The sequence below is a fragment of the Syngnathus floridae genome, chromosome 9 (genome assembly GCF_059516105.1).
Source record: "Syngnathus floridae isolate MCC-2025c chromosome 9, RoL_Sflo_1.0, whole genome shotgun sequence".
Classification (NCBI taxonomy): Eukaryota; Metazoa; Chordata; class Actinopteri; order Syngnathiformes; family Syngnathidae; genus Syngnathus; species Syngnathus floridae.
In genome coordinates this window covers 6,159,605-6,180,316 of record NC_142421.1, presented here as the reverse complement: position 1 = coordinate 6,180,316, position 20,712 = coordinate 6,159,605, and the positions used below count along the sequence as shown (strand labels likewise).

Here is a 20,712-nt window from a genome sequence, read left to right as displayed (position 1 = left end):
AATAAAACTCATCTTAAAACATATTTTAAAATCCCTTCTAAAACTTTACAAGTTCCAAAAGAAGAGATTTGCAAATTTACGAGGAGAACAGGAAGACATCTTGAGAGGCGTTCAGGGGCGTTCGGTCTAAAACAACTCGGGCTATTTTTGACAGCGTCGAGAAATTTTTGTGCGATGGACTCGCAACCGCCACCAAAACCGTGGGAAAGGCGGATTCCCGGGACAATAGGTCCACCTATAAATTACAGGTGAATAAACGGAGCACTTTGCTATTGTAATATTTCGTTTGTTGTTGACATTTGTCGATGGAATCGTGGTAGCCAGATCGCGTGTTTGCTAACTACCTAGGCTAAAATCCGAGTTCGATGGCCATGTAAGTTGTACGCTAGGCGTCTGGGAAATCGGGGTTGTGAATTGTGAAATTATTATGAACACTCCTCTTTATTTCTTTGTCATTACCTGGAGAAGTTGTCGACTTGTTTTGCTAACTCCGTAGCCTGGCCTATAGTACTGCCATGGCCTTCCAAACATAGCTTCCCTTATTTATTTGAATAACACTTGTTATAAATCACAGTACATGTTTTTAAAACTTGTTTTCATCGTTTTGCTGTATTGTGGACTGATGTGGGGGGGAAGCAAAATAGTTAAGTATAAAATACATCTCATGTGCCTTTGCAGATTAGACAACGTATTTAAATAAATGTATTTAAATCTGTTTTTATCACCCAACAGGTCTACAGACTTTGGACCTTCTGCAGGCCCCTCTATTGGCCCTCCCGTCCTGACCAGAGTTGCCCCTCCACTGCCCCCACGTCCCGTGCAGCAGTCCTACCGTCCATCTTACAGCTCCTTCACCTCCTCTTACAGCCCCTACGGGAGCTCCATCTACGGGGGCTACAGCCCCTACAGTCCTTACAGCGGCGGCTACGGCCTCGGAGGTTACAGTCGCTTCCCGCACGCGGAGGATGCCGCCCCCAGTCGCTTTGTGCAGCAGGCGGAGGAAAGCAGCCGTGGTGCTTTCCAGTCCATCGAAAGCATCGTCCATGCCTTCTCCTCAGTCAGCATGATGCTGGACGCCACCTTTTCGGCCGTCTATAACAGCTTTCGTGCCGTGCTGGACGTGGCCAATCACCTGACGCGGTTACGTGCGCATCTCACCAGGGTTTTGTCAGCCTTTGCGCTGGTGCGCACTTTAAGATACCTCTTCCGACGTTTACAGAGACTGCTTGGTCGGGGGTCCGCTGCTGAGGTTGAGGATTTATGGGCAGACAGTGCAAGCGATGCCCTGGCAGCACCCAGAGGCCGAGGAACGGGAATGGACGATCAGACCATTAAGTCGTGGCCAATCTTTTTGTTTTTTGCTGTGGTCCTGGGTGGACCATACCTTGTTTGGAAACTGCTGAGCTCTGCCACTGGCTCTGAAGATAGAGGTGAGTTATTTATTTATTTTACATAAAAGACATGTGCCTGGAAAGTCATATGTGTGTTGTCTTGCAGCTACTAATTGGGCCAATGGAGAGGATGATCATGTTGTGGCGAGAGCAGACTATGACTTTTCAGCTTCTTCTGAAGAGGAGATTTCTTTTCGGGCTGGCGACATGCTCAACCTCGCACCAAAAGGTGCGTATGGAAAAGTCGGACAAAGTGTCTCTAGTTTTCAGTTTGTAAAGATGCCATTTAAATGGGGTACTTGATTTTATTCAGGTTTCATTCATTTTTAATTTGTCGACCAGTCAGTCCTATCTCCCGTTTTTGACAATTGTGCTCCTTACTTGATGTTCAGAGCAACAGCCGCGGGTGCGGGGCTGGCTGCTGGCCAGCCTGGACGGTCAGACGACAGGCCTCGTCCCCGCCAACTACGTCAAGATCCTCGGCAAGAGGAGAGGCCACAAGCAGGCGGAGATGGAAAGGCTAGCTCAGGTGCAGCAAGGGGACTCCCAGACTGCCCTGGTCACAAATGTGAATCCTTCACCCGAGGAGTTGTTGGAGTCTGTGTACAAAGAAACACCAACTTCTGCCAGTGTAGGACTTTCAAATTCCAATTCTGACACAGTGGTTAACATCTCAGAAAAAAATGACTTGTGAATCTTCTGTTTGTTTGAACGTACCTGTAGGCAAGTCCATTTTTTAAAATTTTGACTGTTTGAATGTAAACGTTGGATGATTAACAGTAAAAGTAGTGGAAATATTTAGTTAAGCCTCATTACATACATTTTTATGTTTTTTTGTAATTGGTTAGAACTATTGTTCAAATTCTTATCTTGGATAATAATAATGAAAAATGTATGTGTTGTAATTTATATAAAGTTATTTGTGTAATTCTGCCTTTTATCATGGTTAATCTAAAATCATGAGGGTTAGATTGTGTTCATAATGGGAGGCAGATCATTTGGACTGCTTCTCAAAATACAAATTAGTAATGTAAATACATTCTAATATTATTTTGTCAAATAAATCCATTGATAAATCCTAATTGTGTTATTTTGCCTGGATGTGTTTTTCACATGACTAAGACCTAATGGCTTGAAAGAAGGCAAATTTAACTTTCAGGTTTTTTTTTCTAAGGTATCACTTTTACCTGGCACGAGGAACCTTCGTCTCTTAGCAACGGGACGCTAGACTTCCCGTTTGGGTTTACAACTTGAGCGAATGAATCAAAACTTCTTTAACATTTGCATGATTTTATGGACAAACTTCGACATTAGAATAGGTGTTCTATCGACGCGTTTTCGTATGGTGAATATCTTTTATGTCATTTTTGGGGGGGTGTAACGGAGCTAAAGCCCAAACTACGGCGTAAACTTGGGAGAGTTGGTGGATCGTTCACAATACAAATAATTTCACGAGACCTAATTGTTTTATCTTTGCGTGCAAGCTTAACAACACCGATAAATATATCAACTTGAAGGATATATGCATTAAAGACACGTATAAAACAATTGCAATGACCTCTTAAGTGTTTGAAATTACGAGGGTCTTTGAAAGCACCAAATTCTGTCCCACAAAGTTAGCCAGCATTAGCAATGCCGTTAGCCGCCGATAGGACGTCTCAGCATCAGCATCACCGATTCTCAATGACAAAACTCACATCGACCTTGTTTCCACGATAAAGCTACAAGAAAACATTTCATTGACAACAGATAAGTATGTGACCGATGTTTTATGCATGTACTATTTTCTGTCTGAATTCTTTTAGCGAAGAAGAAGGTCAATTTATTAGAGAATCGAACCGTAGAGCTTGAGACTCGGCCCGTGTTAGCATCATCCTTCAACATCCTTGTGACGAGTATGTTTAGATATTGAATGTTATTAGTGTCGCAAAATTTTTTGAATGATACTTGTCTGCATTAGTAGGCAGTGAAAACTGTAATGGTGTTGTGACCTTGCCATTTTGTCAGAAATGAGTCGCTCCTCCTTGGATAACAACAACTTTCCCTATGACAACAATGTCCTGGTTCTGGACATGGTTCTGGGTTCCCTCGTGGGACTGGCCCAGCCAATAGACTGGGACAGTGTGGTAAAGCTCGTGCCAAGCTTCACTCCCAAAGAGGTACAGTATATGACCGCTCCAGCTGTCACCAGGCATCTGGTTTGTAATATCAAATTTCTTCATGCAGTGCGCACTTCGCTTTGAGGAGCTGAAAAGTTGTGGAGGTTTTCCTCATGTGGACGATCAGTGTAATGCAATCACAGCAGGAGTGCCCTCGGATGGCGGGTCAGCCATACTGGACACGAGTCAAGCTGCCGGGGGAAGAAGTCATCACAGTGCCTGTAAAGGTACGTTAGTTTCGAAAAAACTTCTGGACTTCTTTACTTTGTTTTGTTTAGGTCCGTTTAGTTGGTTCAAATTGGTTTTACAGTCTCTTCTGTGGTTTTGTTTCCACACAGGCCGCCAATCAACACTCTCAGGAAGTGTTTGCACTTTAGAGAAGAACGACAAAAGAGTCTCGATCGAGGATGGTGACAAACCTCCGAAACTAAGAGAGTAAGAGAGTTTCTTCTTTCCATAGTGCTGACCAAACCACGGCACACTCACTCTGTCTATCATTGCGCAACTGTGTCAAATCAATAATTGTCCCCACACAGTCCCAACATGGTCATCCATGTGTGTGACGAGACCAAGAACCTGAAGCAGGATTTCACATGTCCCAGAGATCTTCTCGTCAAAGAGATGCGCTACTTTGCTGAATATTTGTCCGTGGACTCCCAGAGATGGGAAGAAGTGGACATCTCGGTTCACTGTGACGTTCAAATCTTTGACTGGCTCATGAAGTACGTCAGGAGGAACTCATCTAAGGACAAACCTCGACTCGGTAAAATGCGGGAGGGAATTTTTACAGTTAACACATTTGGCTTGACTTATTGTGTTGGTGGATCACCGGCTGTGTGTGTCTCGTGTGTTTTGGGTTGGTTGTACGTATGCTGTTTGTCGCTTACAGAGCCCAGCAATGTGATCTCAATCCTGATCTCCTCCGAGTTTTTGAAGATGGACGCCTTAGTAAGTGTGGTGATGTGCAATGTTGGACACCTTGTTTTTCCTGATCTAATTACAAGATGAGAGATGTCTCTCATTGAATGTTCTTTCGCAATTGTACTGTAAGGAACAATTTGCCAAGAAGCATTATTCCTCTATCGATGCACAGGTGGAGGAATGTGTCCAGTTTTGTCACAAACATATGAGCGCCATCGTGGCCACGCCCTGCAACATGAACTGCATCAACAGCAACTTGGTGTCACGAATCGCCGAGCTCTTCAACCACAATGAGGCGGACGACATCAGGGACAAAAAAGATAAATTTAAGAGGTAAAAGTTTTTGTCACCTTGGATTGATCACCTGTCAGTCACTGAGCTAACACAAAACTGACATTGGACTTGGAATGTGGTAATGCAAAAAAGAACACTTCTTCTCTTCTGCCCTCACTTTACAAAGCAAATTGTTCCAAAAGAAGATCGAGCTTCTCTTCGACCCGAACTACAAGAACCGAGATTCCCCAAGAAATGCTTCAACTCTCTACAGGTCAAGAGAGAAACATTTTCATCCATCCAGTGTTGCACATTTTTTGTAGGCTCTCGGTAAGATTTGCTGGATTATACATTCAGGTGCGGTCTGTGCTTGAAGATGCTGACCATAGATACACAGAAGAAGACTTCTTGTGTGCCAGAAAAGATCAACATTGACACTCACGGAGACATTGTCTACGCACACTCAAAGTATGCGAGACTCATCATAACTCCACCTCACCATGAATGTGAATTTTCGACACATGATCTTTATGTGTGTTTGTGCAGACAGAAGAACTGGGATGCCAATGAATACATTAGTAGTCTTTACGACGAGCTAAAATCATGGGTTCTGGTCTACTGGAGAATCTGGGGAACCATCAACTGTCTGACCTGCTCCCGTTGCCAACAGGTACAAAGACAAACAACATCATTTTTTTTTTTTTTATTATTATTAATGTTTGTGTTGTGTTTAGGAGTTTGTATGTGCTGAGTTGACCCACTGCCGCTACCACCCAGAAAGTGTCAGGTACCTTAGCACAGGGGTGGACAAAAGCTGCAACGGGATGGGCGTCTACCCCTGCTGCAACCAGACGGTACTACGCTTTGACCCGAGCGGCATGCCCAAGGTAAATGGACAGCATATGGATTCAGCCATGTTAGCGCTCCAGAGAAACAGCATGAATGTGTGTTGACCGTTGTGTACTTGCAGGGTTGCAGAGTGCGCGACCACATTGTGAACGTGCCGAACGAAGAAGACTGCGACGAGGCCACCTCGGCTCAGACCAGAGTCCTCAACGACCTCCTTTTGCACAGAGATGCCGTGTGTGCGTGTAACTCGCCACCAGCTGATAGGTGTGTCAGAAGTGAAGAGCGGCCAACCAATGTCGCAAAAGATTGTGATGCCCTCTTGCAGCCAACTCTGCTCGGAACCCCAAGTGGGGAATTCCAGACTGTAAGTCTTTTTTTGTTTTCTTCTCCCTTTTTCTTTTCTGCTGTCATTTATGACTTCTGGTACTTTCTCTTTCAACCAGTTTTCTCTTTTGAAAAACTGGACTCTGCAACTGGTAGGCCTTTTTATACTAGTAACCAATCAGTCACCTGCAGATTCGGATGTTTTGTTCATCTTGCATGTATGTATGAAAATATTCATTTCTAACTAGACTTACCTTGTAAGTCAACGGAACATTCAAAGATTAGTCAAGATGTGAATTTTGCATGCTTGTTGCAGGTACTCCGGTCCTAGATGCGAACGTGCGTGTCTGTGAATCACACAAATATGCAGTTAAATAAATAAATGTCTTGTTTTGTCCTTCCAGAGGCAGCAATCTCTTCTGTCAGAAGACGAGGAGTACACCACAGGGTCAGAGGTCACGGAGGATGAGGTGGGGGATGATGAGGAGTCGTCCAAGAAGCAAGGTGATGTTGCCCCCTTTTTTTCAATAGCGGCCTTCGCCATCTTTATGAGCATGAAAGCTTTTTTTTTTTTTTACTGCATAGACTATTTCTTTTCTTGTCCAGCAGATGGTGTCAGATGTCCCTGTAAATATCTTGTCACGTTCCTTTTGTGTCTGCAGCTGCCAAGAAAGCCAAGAAGAACAGCAGAGTTCTTAAAAAACAATTGTCCTCGCCAAACCTCCAGCGAAAGGTCAAACCGGACAAAGTGAGTCATGGTTTGGAAACTCATTCTGAACGTGACTCTAATGCTTAATAGTATTATTGACTCTGAAAAGCATACTTGACACATTTGACTTTTCAAACTTGTGTTTTCTTGCTACAGTCACAGACCAGAGACAACACTCCTTTCATGTGAGTTCAACATTGAAACACTAACATTATTAGAATTATTGAATATATTGTCCAGGACAGGCAACACCAATCACCTTCTCCATTGCACTGTAAAAATAATGGATGGAATGAATTCTGTCATCGAATCACTGCTCTAACGAAGTCTATAATATACTATATTCAAGGGGAGCAGCAGCAGCACTTTCATCTTTAAACATGGAATTTCACTCCACTAGATACTTTTGCTTAGTCCAGTGTTCCCTCTAAACTGCGCAGCTGCGCAATTGTCGCGCAGTCTTTGCGCACAAGAAACTCCATGCTGCGCACAAAATAAAATTCAGCATAAACTGATTGATTAATATCTAATGTGAGACGTAATCTAATCTAATTAGGTGGACGAATTGTTTTTTTTTTCTGTGGCTTTTTGTAATATAAATCAGTGATTGACAGGTGTCCAGCCAATGATATGATAGGGTTTGCTTACGCGTCATAGCCAATCATAGTATTTATAGTGCCGGAACTTGTGTTCCGCGTAGCTTAGCTACCAGGTTAGCGAGCAGGTTAGCGGCGGAGTCAAGCGATGCAAATACTAAACTAACTAATCACGGCGAAACGAATGAGCAGCGACACATCCAAATAATTAAGAGATGCGACACTTCTTTTAAGATTGAATGACTGTCGGAGTGTGCAAGTGCAAGAGGAAACGGTGAAACTCGGTGTGATTTTCTTGTTTTCGAATGAGAAAGGTCTTCTCTGCAAAACATGCAGTGCAACCAATGTTTGAAATGTCATTTGAAAGCTGTTGGAATTGTACAAAGATTCAAGATGGGGCAGGGGATCGGTACATTATTCTGAGTGAGCGCAAAAGATCGACAGAAAAGGAACGAGCTGTCACACAAAACAAAATCCGACCCCGAGCAAGTTAAAGTTCTCATTGACAATTATTTATCTATTTAATCTGGTGTTGCACACAGTGTGCACAGGGAGCTTGTGTGTTTGCACAGACGCTTGAAAAATTAGAGGGAACACTGTGCCCAAATAATCATTTGTTATTTGCACTCTGCAGAGTAAGCATCCAGAAAAGTAAGTGGGACAGTTCCCGCTCCATGCGGTACAACCAGGATGCTCAAAGAGAAGAAGGTAAACAGATTCTGGGGAGAGGTTGAAAACAGTCAAATGTCTTTACATGACACCAACTCATTTGTTTCTTATTAGATCAGCGTCGCATGGCCGAGATGATCGACTACCTCACCAAGATGCGCTTTGGAGACCAGGAGCAAAACAGATCTAAGGACACAAAAGAAGTATATATGACAAGCACTATGCTTGCCATCTGATTTCACCAGGATTTATTTGGTGTGTGTGTGTTGTAGCTAGCAGGTGGAATCTACGCCAGGTTGGAGGCGCAATTCAAGAATGCTACTCAAAGCAGACACACCTTTGACAAGACACCAAGGTGGGCTACATAGTAACCCCCCCCTCACTCAGTTACAAATGGGCAAAAAAATGATCAATGACATTCTGTGTCTTTGTGTCATCTTGTAGAACTAAAATACGCTATGCTCAGATCCGGACAAACGTCGAGAAGTGATGGCTTAGTAATCTAATAATGTGATCCAGGCATGTCTGCTTGCTCCACGGTCAAATATGGACCTACCACTCACCCCCAGTCCTTTCACACCGAGCGGCCATCTTCTGCTTAACTCAGGTGACCGTGCAGGGATCAGCACGCCTTGCAGTTTGTTTATGCAGCTGCAGTCAGTCATTGAAAAACAAGGCGCTCCCTGGACCTGGCTCAGCTTGGAGGAAGCATGTGCTGATTGGTTCCATTTCTCATGTTTTGCTGGAGGATTTTGGGACCACAGTCAAGGGTGCAGCTCGAAAAAAAACATGTGTATCATATTGGTGCACAGAGTGTGCACTTAAGAAAACAGGTTCTGGTTTGACCTGTGCTGCATTACTGCAAGAGAAGCGAGCATGATGCAAGAATGTCTGATTGACTCTGTGACCCCCATCTTCATCTGCAGTCTTCCAGTTAATGAAAAGGAAGTGTTGTATTTGTGAGTTGTCTCACCATGAAGTTTACAAATCTTGATGTAGAATTGCTATATTAGATAGCTTTTAAAATAAAAAAACAGCAATAGAACACTGCTTTGATTTAGACTATTTTAATTCTATGCATCCATTTCCAATGATGTAGTTGATGACATGTGGACCCAAGAAAGCAAAGACGTGTGTAAAACTCTAAACGTTTTAATCAGTTCAAAAAATTCACAACAAATGTAACACCTTGAGAAGGGATATTTACCATTAGAGACTGGGTACTTGCTAAGAATTTATACATTCTGGAGCCTAATTGTTTATTTGGACAGAACTCAACACGAACGAATGAAAAATGCAAAAATACAAAATTAAATGTAAACCCGATTTATTATTTGTCATTTTGCTCTATCGGTAGTGTCTTGAAGCACTACTGCATGGTAAACAATCTAAATGAGCACAACTAAACACGTTGAAAGCCGTCAACCAAGAACCCATAAATACCTCTGCCACTTTAAAACGTCCCATTCATGGAGGCTCGCAAATGAGCAACAATCCTCTTAGAGGAAAACAAAAGCCTGATGTCGACTACGCGACAGTACCCACACACACGCGCACGCACACCAAAAGAAACAATTGAACAAGAAAAAAAAAAAAATAATGTTCCCATGGTATTAAAGATGCTATACAATTGGGATGATATGCACATTGTCACGTTCCTTAGAAAAGTGTTCAAACAACTTAGTCAGGTGCCGCACAAGTCACGATAGAAAAGATGCTGACATCTTTTAAGCCTTCATTCATTAGCCGTTCCATTCATTCTCCCACCAAGCGGTGTATGTGCCTCGAAAAGACCTTCCAACTCTACAAGTCTTGATGCAGATCAACAACAAAAAACATCTCTCACTGTATATAAATATATATATATATTTGTCACATATATATATATATTTATGTATAAACAAATATATGGGTCGGAAAGAGCAAGGGAGGGGAAAAATAACCAACAAAATTCGTAATGGATGACTTGTTCATGCAGTTCAGCAGCAAGCCAGACTGATAAACAACCGCAAGTTGTGGAAAGAGATGGAGGGGGGGGGGGGGGGGGGGTCTCCATACAAAACGTAGATTATGTAAAAAGGGCCAGGGTTCATTTACATGTTATTGGCGTTGTTTTGCACGACCAGCATCCACTCTGCAGAGGGGGCGGAGTCTCCCATCCGTCATTACGCTGAAGTGCCTTTCTTGGCTTTTGTTGTCTTTGCTGCGGTTAGTTGAGTTAGTTGGACAGTTCGATGGAGACCGCCGAGCAAGCGGGGCTCAGTCGCACATTTCCTCTGGGATCTCGTGGGGGTTGAGGATGCCTGGAACCGACATTTGGATTTTGTGTTTCTCTTCCTGAGCCTGACGAAGCGACGCTTCCCTCTCTTCCAGGAACAGGTCCGTCGTGTCCTCGCCGGCAAACTCCTGTAGAGCCACACACCAGTTCGTTATTCTTACTGCTTTTAAATTCTTATGACACTTATTTGTGCACAATTGCCAACAATCTCAATAGTCGGCCAGTTTTTTTTAAATACATCTGTATATATTTATTATTTAAATGACCGATATTATATGTGCAATATGTAAATGTAAACTGTGAGAATCACTTTATTCTATTTAGACAAAGCAAAAATCTGGACTAAATGAAGTTTTCACTTCCTCAGTTAAATGTAGTTGCTTGGCATCATAATGTCACCAGATGGTGCCAAAGCAACGTTTTTATAAAACATGGCCAAATCAGAAAGCATCTTTTTTTCCCCAGAAAAGAATGTTACAAATGATTAGCTGGATATTGGCTGGGATTTTGTGTAAGCATTCTTATTATTACTCCAAGTAAATAATCATAAATTAGTGCAAGTACCTTTATTGTTTTTGTGTGGTGCAGATTAGGGGTTGAACAACCTGAATTTTTGTAGTCAAAACTTTGACTTTGCCGTTTCAATCACTCTCCAGCCATACACAAGGTCTCACCTTAATCTGGACGAGGAAGTCCCGAAGATGCTCCTTGAAGGCAGGAATGTCCTGGTTGAGGCTGAACAGTCCGGTTACAAACACCTTTACCTGAGCACTACGGAGAACACGCAAGTGACATTAGATGGGAGAAGCCAAGCAGAAGGCTGGCTGCGCTTCAGTGCGGTGCGGACTTACTCCTGCAGGTGAGGGAAGGCCGTCTTGAGCAGGTTGGCCACGAACTCCTGAATGAACACCTGGTTGTTGGCGGGAGAGGCGGGGTTCAGTGCAGTGGTAATCTTGCCTTCCTCCACAAGGTTGAACATGTAGGCCAGGATGGAAGCGTGCATGGTCAGACCTGAAGAGACCAAAAAAAAAGGCACCAAATGTCACTGACAGAAGAGGGATAAAAGGTATGTCATTTACACTTCACAAATCCAAGAGAATGACTGGTTCCTCGCTTTGTGACATCATAAAGTGAGACGCCACCTCGTACACTTAAGCCTAACCATTTGAAAGATGAATTCACTATTCATCAGCAAAGCGTTTAATTTCCTCAACAATGCTGCGTGCAAACTCACCGGCAGTGTGAGAGGTGTCAGTGACCACCGAGAAGATGTGTTGGAGTATATCGCAGAAGTACGTCTGGTAAAAGCTCTGAGCTGCGGCTTCCTCCTGAGCCACGTTCTGGAGCATTGTGTAGAGAATCTGCAGACCTGATCAAAATAAAAAAAAAACAAGCAGAGGCACATCAACTCACACGACGTCTCGATGCGAGTTGCCCTTTTGAAGTGAACTGTTGTCTGCATTCTGTGCCCCCATTGGCATTCTTGCTCGATGACATTTCAACAGGCAAAGCAGGGGCCAGGGTCCTTACCGGTGTCAGCAACATTCCTCATGGTGTGTTTGAAGGCCCAGATGATGGAGTCCAGCACCAGTTTGAACTGGGCTGGGGGGATGGCGAGGAATGCGGGGAAGCAGTGCGAGTTGACAGCTTGCAGCAGGTAGAAGAAGTGAGTTCGGTGCTCGGGATACTCTTCAAAGTTCTGGGGTGGGGTTGCAATGAGGAAAAACCACCCGGGAGTTCATACAAGTGCTTCTTCGTTCATTCACTCATTTGACCATTCTTCGGATGCACGGCTGTGGTGTCATATAATATCAAGTCCAAGCATACCTTGTTGATCATGTTGAGAGTGCACTCGAAGACAGCGTCAAAGATTTGGGGGATTTCAGTGGTGATGTGCCCTCCCAGCTTGTTGACGATGGTTGCCATGGTGCTGAGAACTTCAGGCTCACGGGCAGCCGGGACGTTGCGTTGGTAGTCGATGAGGACGGCATCTAGCAGTGGGGGAACAAAATTCTCACCGACCTGCAAAACAACACGATGGATCAGAACAATAAGCAGAGCACAAAGAGAAGCTGTAGAAAATACGTCAAAATCAAATGAATCACCGGAATCGTTTATCAACCAATTGGAGCAGCAAGCTTGACTGATTTATTTTGAAAGGGTGTGTGTGTGTGTGTGTGTGTGTGGTGGTTTCTCACCATCTGCGGATCGTTCGATCGGCTGACCCAGCCCGAGATCAGTTTCAATGTCTCTCGTTTGACAGTCCTCATGCTCCTGATCAGAGGCTGCTTGGTTACCATTTCTCCTGCACACGCAAAACAACATGTCAAACATACGAGCAAATTTAGACGGGAACGATTTTGGTGTGGAACCAGTCCAATGGAAGCGCAAATTACTTAAAGTGGTTGTTGTTGCTCAATTTTTCGTGGAATCCTTTTTTGTTTTTGAATCTTTGAATTGATATGATCACTTTTAGTTTGTTATGCCGATCTGTCTAGACGCAAAGTTGGCATAATGGATTCCTGGAAATACGTAAAGGTCGTATTTACTTCAACCAAACAAGCTTGTTGTTCAATGAGACTCTACATGTACTTTATCAAGCCAGCCACGCATTCTCTGAACCACTTATCCTCACCAAGAGGGAAATTAAGGAAAATGGATCACTTAGTTGCGTTTCACTTAAATTACGCACTTGCCTTGCAAAAGGTGCAAGGCACTAAGCTGCATTTGTATACAGCTTTGAATTACACTGTTGACTCCCCCCCCCCCCCAAATCTTTATCCCAAGGAAATTAATTTGTAAAGGTAATCTCTGCCTTGAGGTCTAACCATAGAAACCAGTGAATCTCTTTAAAAGTCAGCTATTTATGGACTATGTGTTTGATTACTCATGTAAAATGAGAACACAGAGCAAATCTGTTGCTTAGGTCAGTATGCCATTCTGTGAAATCATAGTCAAGATATGATGACTCATACCAGCAAGTTTGAATACTTATCAAATATGTCCAAAGGTCCAATAATCACATACAATAAATGCCATAATGAACACACACCTCCCATACCATTTGTCTGAATGGCAGCAGATATGTTCTCGCTGAGGCACTTGTACACATTGAGCATGTCGAGGTAAATCCGGCCCAGTTGGATGACAAATGGGTGTCCGACAGCCTTACAGGCTCTCACGTTGGTCTTCAGGATGCTGCCAAGTTGTTTCACAGTCTCTGGGTCCTTCAAAATGTCCACATTCTGATTGTGGATGCAGCGGGAGAAAGCGCAGAGAAATTGGAGTTATGTATTTGAACAAAAACTCGATAAGCATGACTCGAGTCGTCAAAGTGTTTCACGAAATGCGTTTCCTTCAGGCCAGACATTTAGTTGACTTCAAAGTCTTCAACACGCCGAGTGAAACCGTATGAACAGGAATACTTGTGAAATGCAAAGGTGTATTTGGTTTACTTATATTTCCTACTCGCGCCGTATTGAGATATCTGAAAGAGACAATGAAAGTATATACCTTGGTGGCCTGCTGGATGATGTTGTCCCACACTTGATTGGGCAGCAACATGTATTTCTCAATAAGATGCTCCTGTACAGCTTGGTCGGTCTGAGCGCCAATCATATAACCTACAGCTTCGTAGAAGGTGTGCACCTTGGATGCAAACGAGAGTGAGCGGATGAGTCGAGCGCGACGACGGTTTTTCCGTATTGTCTGAACTGACCTGCTGTGGCTGTAGGTCGCAGATGATGGTGTTGATGTTGTTGAGGATCTCGTCAATAAAGGGCATCACCTCTCCCACCTGTACCTGGATGAAGTGCCGCCGGCATTTCTGGGCAATCTTGATGAATGTGTCACACGCCATGTCCTGAACTCCATCATGGGTCTCTGATGCCAAAGGACCATTGACGGTGAGCAGATTATTACGCGACACAGTACGAGCAAAATGGGCGACTTTCAAAATCTCACCGTGCATGAACTCGAAAAGCTTGTTGACCACCGTTTTGAGGAACTTCCAGTGGGCTCTGAGAAAGCGGGGATACTGGCCTACGATGTACATGATGTTGGAGGCTATGATGGCCTTGTTGTCCTTTCCCCTTTTTTGTTCACACAGACCTAACAGATCCTGCGACCAAAAAAAATCACGTTTTCAACAATCGACTAACTGAAATCTTTTTCTAGGCGCATTCTTCATCAAGAAGGAATATTAAGCCCACCTTGATGACTGTGACCAAGAACCTCTTTTCATCCTCTTCATGCATCGCCCCGCTGATAGATCCAATGGCCCAACACAATGTGTTGAGATTCTTCCAGGACCACTCGGTACCGTTCACCTGGTTGTGAAGCTTCTCAGTCATTATACGCTCAGTGTCTGCATAGTCCAAGTGAGTCAGGTATACTGCAGAGAAGCACACATTTATGATGAGTCTTTCACTGAAGCAAATCCTTGTGTAGACCATTAAGTGGGACAGAATATGGGAGACCTACCAAGTGTTTCTCTCATGTTTTTGTAGAGGTTTATGGAATCGGTGTCCTTCATGAACTCTCTGACTACCTCCCCTTGGTCATTCTCCACCACCAGGACTTCCTCTGGTTTTGCCATTCGGCTGACCATCAGCAGTCGAACCTAATGGGCGTGCGTGGGCGCAAAGAAAATCGAATGAAAAGATCATCCAAAATATGTACGATAATAAAACCATATCAATAGCACGCACAACAAATTAACAAGTTATCAGACCCGTCCGTGTCTTATTTGACACCACGGGAGCGAGGAGTGGTACCTTGGACAGGACGGGCAGGTAGAGCTGCCTGCGCGGTGGCACATCAAAGTGCTGGTTTCCAGACAGCAACGGCGACGTGCATGTGGAAAACGGACTCTCTCGGTAGAGCTCGGCCGCCAAATGGTTCCAATATTCCAAACAAATTTTAAAGATTTCTGTCTCTTCCACTTCTGACACCAGTAGCATGTAGTGAAGCGCCTGAAGCAGAACAGGAAGATCAGAAACCCGTTTGTCTGCTCCGATCCTGAAATATTTTCCCCGTCCATCCTCTGGATCGGCAACTTACCTCCATTAACGTTTCTCTGAGGTTAAGCCGTGTTTCAATGAGCGTCCCGTGCTCTTTCAAGAAAGTACAAAGGAACAGACTGAGGTTCTGGATAAAGTTCTGCTCCTCATCTTTCCCATTGGCGTAGGCCAGACGGATGTTAGTGTTGAGGGGAAGCATCTAGATTAAAAAAAAATTGGGTTAGAGTTCTATTTTGCATGAGCCAAAAAGGACACTTGCGTTTGCCATCAAGGTCACCTGCTTGAGCTGACACATTGTCAGGGTGAAGAGTGTGACAAACTGCTCTTCGTACTGGCTGACGCTTACTCCAGCAATTTCAGTCAAACACTTGAGCGTCACATTGCGGAACATGGGAACGTTCAGGAACTAAAAAAAAAATCAGAGGAGATACTCAACTACGGGAAACTTTTTTTTCTTTAATCATATAATCAACCTATCCATCGCAAGCTTACCTTATACACTAATGTGCTGATAAGCTTGGTTTCGAAGATATAGCCCAGAGGAATCCAGTTAAGGAAACGTAAGAGGGTCTCCAAAGTGGCATGAACCAGGGGGGCATTCTGGGAATTTTCCTAAAATACAAGATGATGAGATTTAAAAACAAAAAAACATATTGACAAGGGACTGGGATTTAGAACATACCATAACAAACTGGCAAAGCTGGAATATCTGGGAGAACTCATTGCACATACTGAAAGAAACACAAGGGCATATTATTAGCGATACAGTACACAGCAGTTGGTCAATGTTGCGCTTTTAAGTAGAGTACTCTACTAACCTGTCTTTTAGATGTTTAGCTTTGACCTGGGTCATCTGGCCACTGGAAAAGTCAAAGACCTCCTCGCTCAGCAGTTTGAGAATGACCATGTTGTTCTGGCAAAGACTCTCGCTGGTTCGGCTTGCTCCCACAATGTCGCTGATGAAGGTGGGCCAGTGCTTGGGCCACTCCTGCTTCAAGATCTAAACACAGAAGGATTCAAACATTTTCGACAGTGTGACAAATGCGGTGAAAATTATGGACCGAGCGAATTTTTATCTGTGACACTTGCTAAAAATAAGTCATCCTAAAAATAACTCAAAAATGTGTCCCTATTACTTTCTGATGGTGTAAATCTTCATCGCAAAGTTATATAGGGTCTGTTTTTGTCAACTACACTTTAAACACAACCTCCTAAGAACAGATGTGCAATTTGGACTCTTAATTGACATGCTTTGCTCCGGTCTTTTGCCACTACACCGGCGGGCACCTTATTCATCTCATTTTGAATGGAAATAATGAATGGCATAAACCTACCTGAACAAGAATCATGTTCAGCTTTCCAATGTACACCTTTTCTTTCTAAAAAGTACAAATGTAAAACAACTGAGTTGTTGGATTGTTTCAAAGGCAACAATAATGACAATATTTGGTGTTTGGCATTTTAACTAGCAATATTCAAGGCTCTCGGTGCCACTAAGAAAGATTATTTACTTATGATTTAGAAGAGGGGGGGAAAAAAACCTTTTATTTCGATATGATGATTTGAGGTAGGAGTAATGAAGTAAGTAATGGTTATTTTAATATTGAATAAATCTATCAAACATTTGTCAACTAATCATAGACAAAAACAAGTTTTTATTTCCAGCCCATAGGACATTTCAATTCCTGGTCACTAAATAAATTAAACTCTTATCTCAAGGCACCACTGTGTATACATATACGAAATAAAACAAAAAGGTGGCCAAAATGTATTCTATTATTACATTTAGGATTACTAGACTGAATTAAACTTTTTAGTTGGTCTAAATTCCACTTTAAATATAATACAACATGCATGATACATGACTGTTGCATACCTCCACATTTGCAGCATCAGATGACGTCTTAATAATGAGACCGACGACATACTTTTTTATCCCTGGAAAATAGACATAACACAAGCATTGAATAAAAAGTGATATCCAAATATCCTTACATGAAAGTTGCCTGCCATTGACATTCTTCAAAATCTCCTTCTTCAGGTGGTTGCACCAGCACATGATTTGTTCGCATCCTTTTTGGTGCGGAAGAGCATGACCATATTTGCTGCTGTATAGTCGTCTCCATTGGCATAACGTAGTTTCGTATGATGTAAAGACTGAGTGGTCCAAGATCTATTTGCTATTTATATATATATTTTAGCTGTAACAAGGACTTTGATCAGTGACTGACAAAACAGCTCAATTAAGACAAAAACAAAAATAAGAAAAGATGCTACGACAAAAACATCAAACGTCAATAAAAAAAAAGTCTGACAGGTGTAACCAAGACATGATTCAAAGTTTTTGGAATGGTTTGAGAGCATCTCAGTAAAATGTCAAAAAATATATACCTTCACATTGATTTCGGGGAAGAATTTTCCATCTTGTTTTGATAACGGTTTCCAAAATCTGAAGGGCGTAGTACTGCAACAAGAAAAGAGGGACACTTTAAGATTCGGTAAACATGACCAGAGAATCTTGAATTAAATAGAAAAGCCTCTAGCTAACAATTTGACAGAACCCATCTTTCATGTAGATTTTCTAGCATTCTGTGTGTAGTACTGAACAACTGCTTTGTAACAGACGTGAATCTGAAACATCAAATATTTGTGATGGACAGAAATTTCTCCAAAAATCCCGACTCCTGCTCTAGAACATTCAGACTTGTTCTGAAGCCTCCATCATTGTCTTTGCTGTGTGCTTGGGCTCGTTGTCCTGCTTCACTGTCGGGATGGTATTGGTCGGGTGATGAGTGGTGTCTTGGTTCCTCCAAACATGACGCATGGCATTTACACCAAAATGTCTAATAGGTGTCTGAGTAAACCAGAGATTTTTCATTCTCATAGTCCGAGAGTCTTTCAAGATGCTTTTTGGCTGCCACGTGTCTTTTGAGTTGCTTCCATTTGGCCACTCTTATCATACAGGCCTGATTGGTGGAGTGCTGCAAAGATGCTATTCTTTCTGAAAGGTTCTCTTCTCTCTACAGAGGCCGCCAGAGCTCTGAAAGAATGACCATCAGGATCTTAATGCACTACAGCCCTTCTCCCCAGGTTGCTCAGAATAGGAAGAGTCCTTACGGTTCAGAATTTGTTCTATTGATGGATGATGGAGGCCTTTGTACTCAGTAGAAGCCTCAAAGCAGCAGATCCGAGTTCCATTATCTAATTATGTGCCAAAGAGGCCTAATTTAACACTGTGGAATGTTACCATGTTTAGTTTATTGTGAAGGGACTCACCTCGATAATCACAATGACATTTGACTGTTATAGAAAATAAGTACACTTTTAGCAGTTTTGTTTGAAAGTTGTCTTGTTTTTTTACATTTGTGATTTTTATGAACGTGGAAAAAGCACACTGTCATGGACTGCCTTCACAACCCTCTCATTGAAAATGTATCGGAATGGATTGATTTTATGCTTCCATTGTACAGTATAGTACTTTGTTTTTTTTCCGCTAATTAGATCAGTCACACCTAATTTCCACATAAAATAATCAGTGAACTCCGCTTACTTTGGTGTTCATATTCTGGGAGAACTCCAGGATGGTGTCCACTCTTGTCCAGGCATCAGGGTGTTCTTTGAGGTGCGTCAACACTTCCTGCGCCATTCTTTGCTGCAATAGAATTATTCAAGACACTGTAGAATTAAGACAATTTTTCTTTGAAATTCAGAAAATTACTATGCCATGGAAATTATTTTTTATAAAGTGATTTGCAACATTTACCTGTGGTCCCACCCCATGATACAAACAGTTCACCACATTATCCAGCAGGTTAATATCCAGTTTCTGGTTGAAGTCCAGCAGCTGCTGTGCTGCATGGTCTGCTAACATTGTCATAATTGCTGGCATAGAGCTCTGCAACAACGACAGGAAAGAGAGAGGAGGGGGTCATGGAAGCACCGAATTCATTCAACAGGACAAAGTCATGTGCACCATGCGTTTTGAAACAATTCCAAACAGCTGACAATGAAACAACAACATCCCCCCCAACCAACCAATTGTCAACAACCAAGCAACACGTCTGAAGACGTTGAGACGTACAAGGTTTAAAAGAAGCTCTTGTCACGTGTTGTCCAAGGCAAGGAGAAATTATCCAATTTATTACAATACGGACGGTTACTTGATATTACGCATTCATTATTAAGTAATGAACCGAGCCACGTGTCTGATACAAAAGTCGACGTCACTTTGTTTACACCTTGAAGAAACCGAGCTAACGCATCCAAAGTCCAACTAGAAGAAAAAAAAAAAAAAAAGACAAGTGAGCAATTAACGATCATGTTGACAGTGCCGAGCAGCAGTTGTAGCCATGTCAGCATTCATTCTGCACAACTTCACACACAGCAAGCGAAACAATAAATTGCCCTTAGGCTCTATTTTGTGAAGCTGTGGGGTGGCTAGCAGTTCCCATGTGGTCCAGCAATGGCGTGCGTGGTCCAAGCAACCCCTCCCACCACAGCACCAACGATTTGCTCCGCGTAAGGTAAAAGGAGTTTTAGTGCTTTTACCACCAAATTTACAGTTTGTGCTTTTAAGATGGTTGGCCGCGTACGCGTGACACGTGACAAAGAGAAGGCTAACAGTGGCGAGCAAGTGAGTGCCTAGCAACACCAACTTGACATCCGCTGCCATCACGTCGTACGAAGTGATGCTGGTGAGCTGGGAGGGGCGTGGAATGAATCTCACACCGTTGGTTTTAAACCAAGTTCAAACACATTTCGGACAACACGCATGACTTCCACAGCACACGATAGTCCCACGCGTGGCTATTTAATTCCACAAAGTATGCTATCGATGTCATTCGAAAGCCGTTTGCTGAGCACAATGAAAAGCTATGCAAACATGATATAAAACAATACAAATTCGCTAGCTATGACCCGCACATGTAGAGCATATATAAAGCCAGCCTTACAACAACTTGGCGCTTTGCACTTCACTTCAGTTTACGTACCTATAGTCCGAGGCTCTGATTGAAAAGTGCGGCGTTAGCAAAAGAACGTACAAGATATAGTGAGCACTTGAGATTCACAGTTGATAAGAAAAGCTTTCCTATTTCTGCAGCGTTGACTATCTCCAGCTCCAGCAGCGAGGGATGTCTGGCTGCTAATGACCACTGATTGGATCCCCAAACTACTATCAAGGCAAAGCTAGCAAGCTGTCGCTCAAAGACATTTTACGAAACAAAACAAACCTTGAATCACAAACCTAATAAATGCGTTACTCTTAATAAATTTCCAGCGGGGCGGTATGGAGGTTGTGTGCCTGCGCCTCCTTTCCTCTCTCAAGCAACTAACTCGCAACCGGTTGAAACCGGTTCAGACTGGGAGATTCCATCTCGGTTTAGTTTTCAGCCGATGGCGCCGCGTAAAGTTTGGACTGGAGTCCCGCCCATCACGAGCCGTGATTGGCTGTAGCTTTGGCGGAGAAATCCCGACTGAGCTCCCATTTTGCAGCGAACCCGTCGATCAATTTCAATTGGCTC

At 43.1% G+C, this 20,712-nt stretch overlaps 3 protein-coding genes across 8 annotated transcripts; 2 read left to right on the top strand and 1 right to left on the bottom strand.

Moving 5' to 3' along the window:
• On the top strand, positions 1-2,473 carry pex13 (peroxisomal biogenesis factor 13). The gene is made up of 4 exons (XM_088385775.1): positions 1-248; positions 733-1,430; positions 1,498-1,620; positions 1,784-2,473. The coding sequence occupies exons 1-4, from the start codon at positions 175-177 to the stop codon at positions 2,083-2,085; spliced, it is 1,197 nt and encodes a 398-aa protein (XP_088241901.1). The 5' UTR covers positions 1-174; the 3' UTR covers positions 2,086-2,473.
• Positions 2,474-2,990: 517 nt separating this feature from the next.
• Positions 2,991-8,681, top strand: sanbr (SANT and BTB domain regulator of CSR). 2 transcript variants are annotated; one of them, XM_088384863.1, is made up of 20 exons: positions 2,991-3,144; positions 3,399-3,550; positions 3,618-3,777; positions 3,889-3,985; positions 4,087-4,313; positions 4,440-4,498; positions 4,644-4,804; positions 4,932-5,018; positions 5,102-5,212; positions 5,291-5,414; positions 5,479-5,631; positions 5,715-5,957; positions 6,037-6,069; positions 6,322-6,421; positions 6,580-6,665; positions 6,783-6,811; positions 7,857-7,930; positions 8,006-8,094; positions 8,164-8,246; positions 8,336-8,681. In XM_088384863.1, exons 2-20 carry the CDS (start codon positions 3,401-3,403, stop codon positions 8,379-8,381), a joined length of 2,112 nt encoding a protein of 703 aa, XP_088240989.1. In that variant the 5' UTR covers positions 2,991-3,144; positions 3,399-3,400; the 3' UTR covers positions 8,382-8,681. The 2 variants fall into 2 exon arrangements, with proteins under 2 accessions (XP_088240989.1, XP_088240990.1); XM_088384864.1 differs by lacking the exon at positions 6,037-6,069.
• A 346-nt stretch (positions 8,682-9,027) lies between these two features.
• On the bottom strand, positions 9,028-20,608 carry xpo1b (exportin 1 (CRM1 homolog, yeast) b). Of its 5 annotated transcripts, none has more exons than XM_088384859.1 (25): positions 20,182-20,608; positions 18,954-19,085; positions 18,741-18,842; positions 17,582-17,654; positions 17,067-17,128; positions 16,525-16,569; positions 16,009-16,190; positions 15,873-15,921; positions 15,683-15,802; positions 15,468-15,596; positions 15,231-15,389; positions 14,945-15,142; positions 14,652-14,790; positions 14,381-14,562; positions 14,133-14,289; positions 13,888-14,051; positions 13,683-13,817; positions 13,222-13,414; positions 12,368-12,474; positions 11,997-12,191; positions 11,700-11,868; positions 11,404-11,538; positions 11,021-11,180; positions 10,844-10,940; positions 9,028-10,297 (listed from the first exon to the last, which is right to left on the bottom strand). In XM_088384859.1, the coding sequence occupies exons 2-25, from the start codon at positions 19,077-19,079 to the stop codon at positions 10,151-10,153; spliced, it is 3,225 nt and encodes a 1,074-aa protein (XP_088240985.1). In that variant the 5' UTR covers positions 19,080-19,085; positions 20,182-20,608; the 3' UTR covers positions 9,028-10,150. The 5 variants fall into 5 exon arrangements, with proteins under 5 accessions (XP_088240985.1, XP_088240986.1, XP_088240984.1 ...); XM_088384860.1 differs by having other exon boundaries at positions 20,422-20,608; XM_088384858.1 differs by having other exon boundaries at positions 20,436-20,608.
• Between the last annotated feature and the right edge of the window lie 104 nt (positions 20,609-20,712).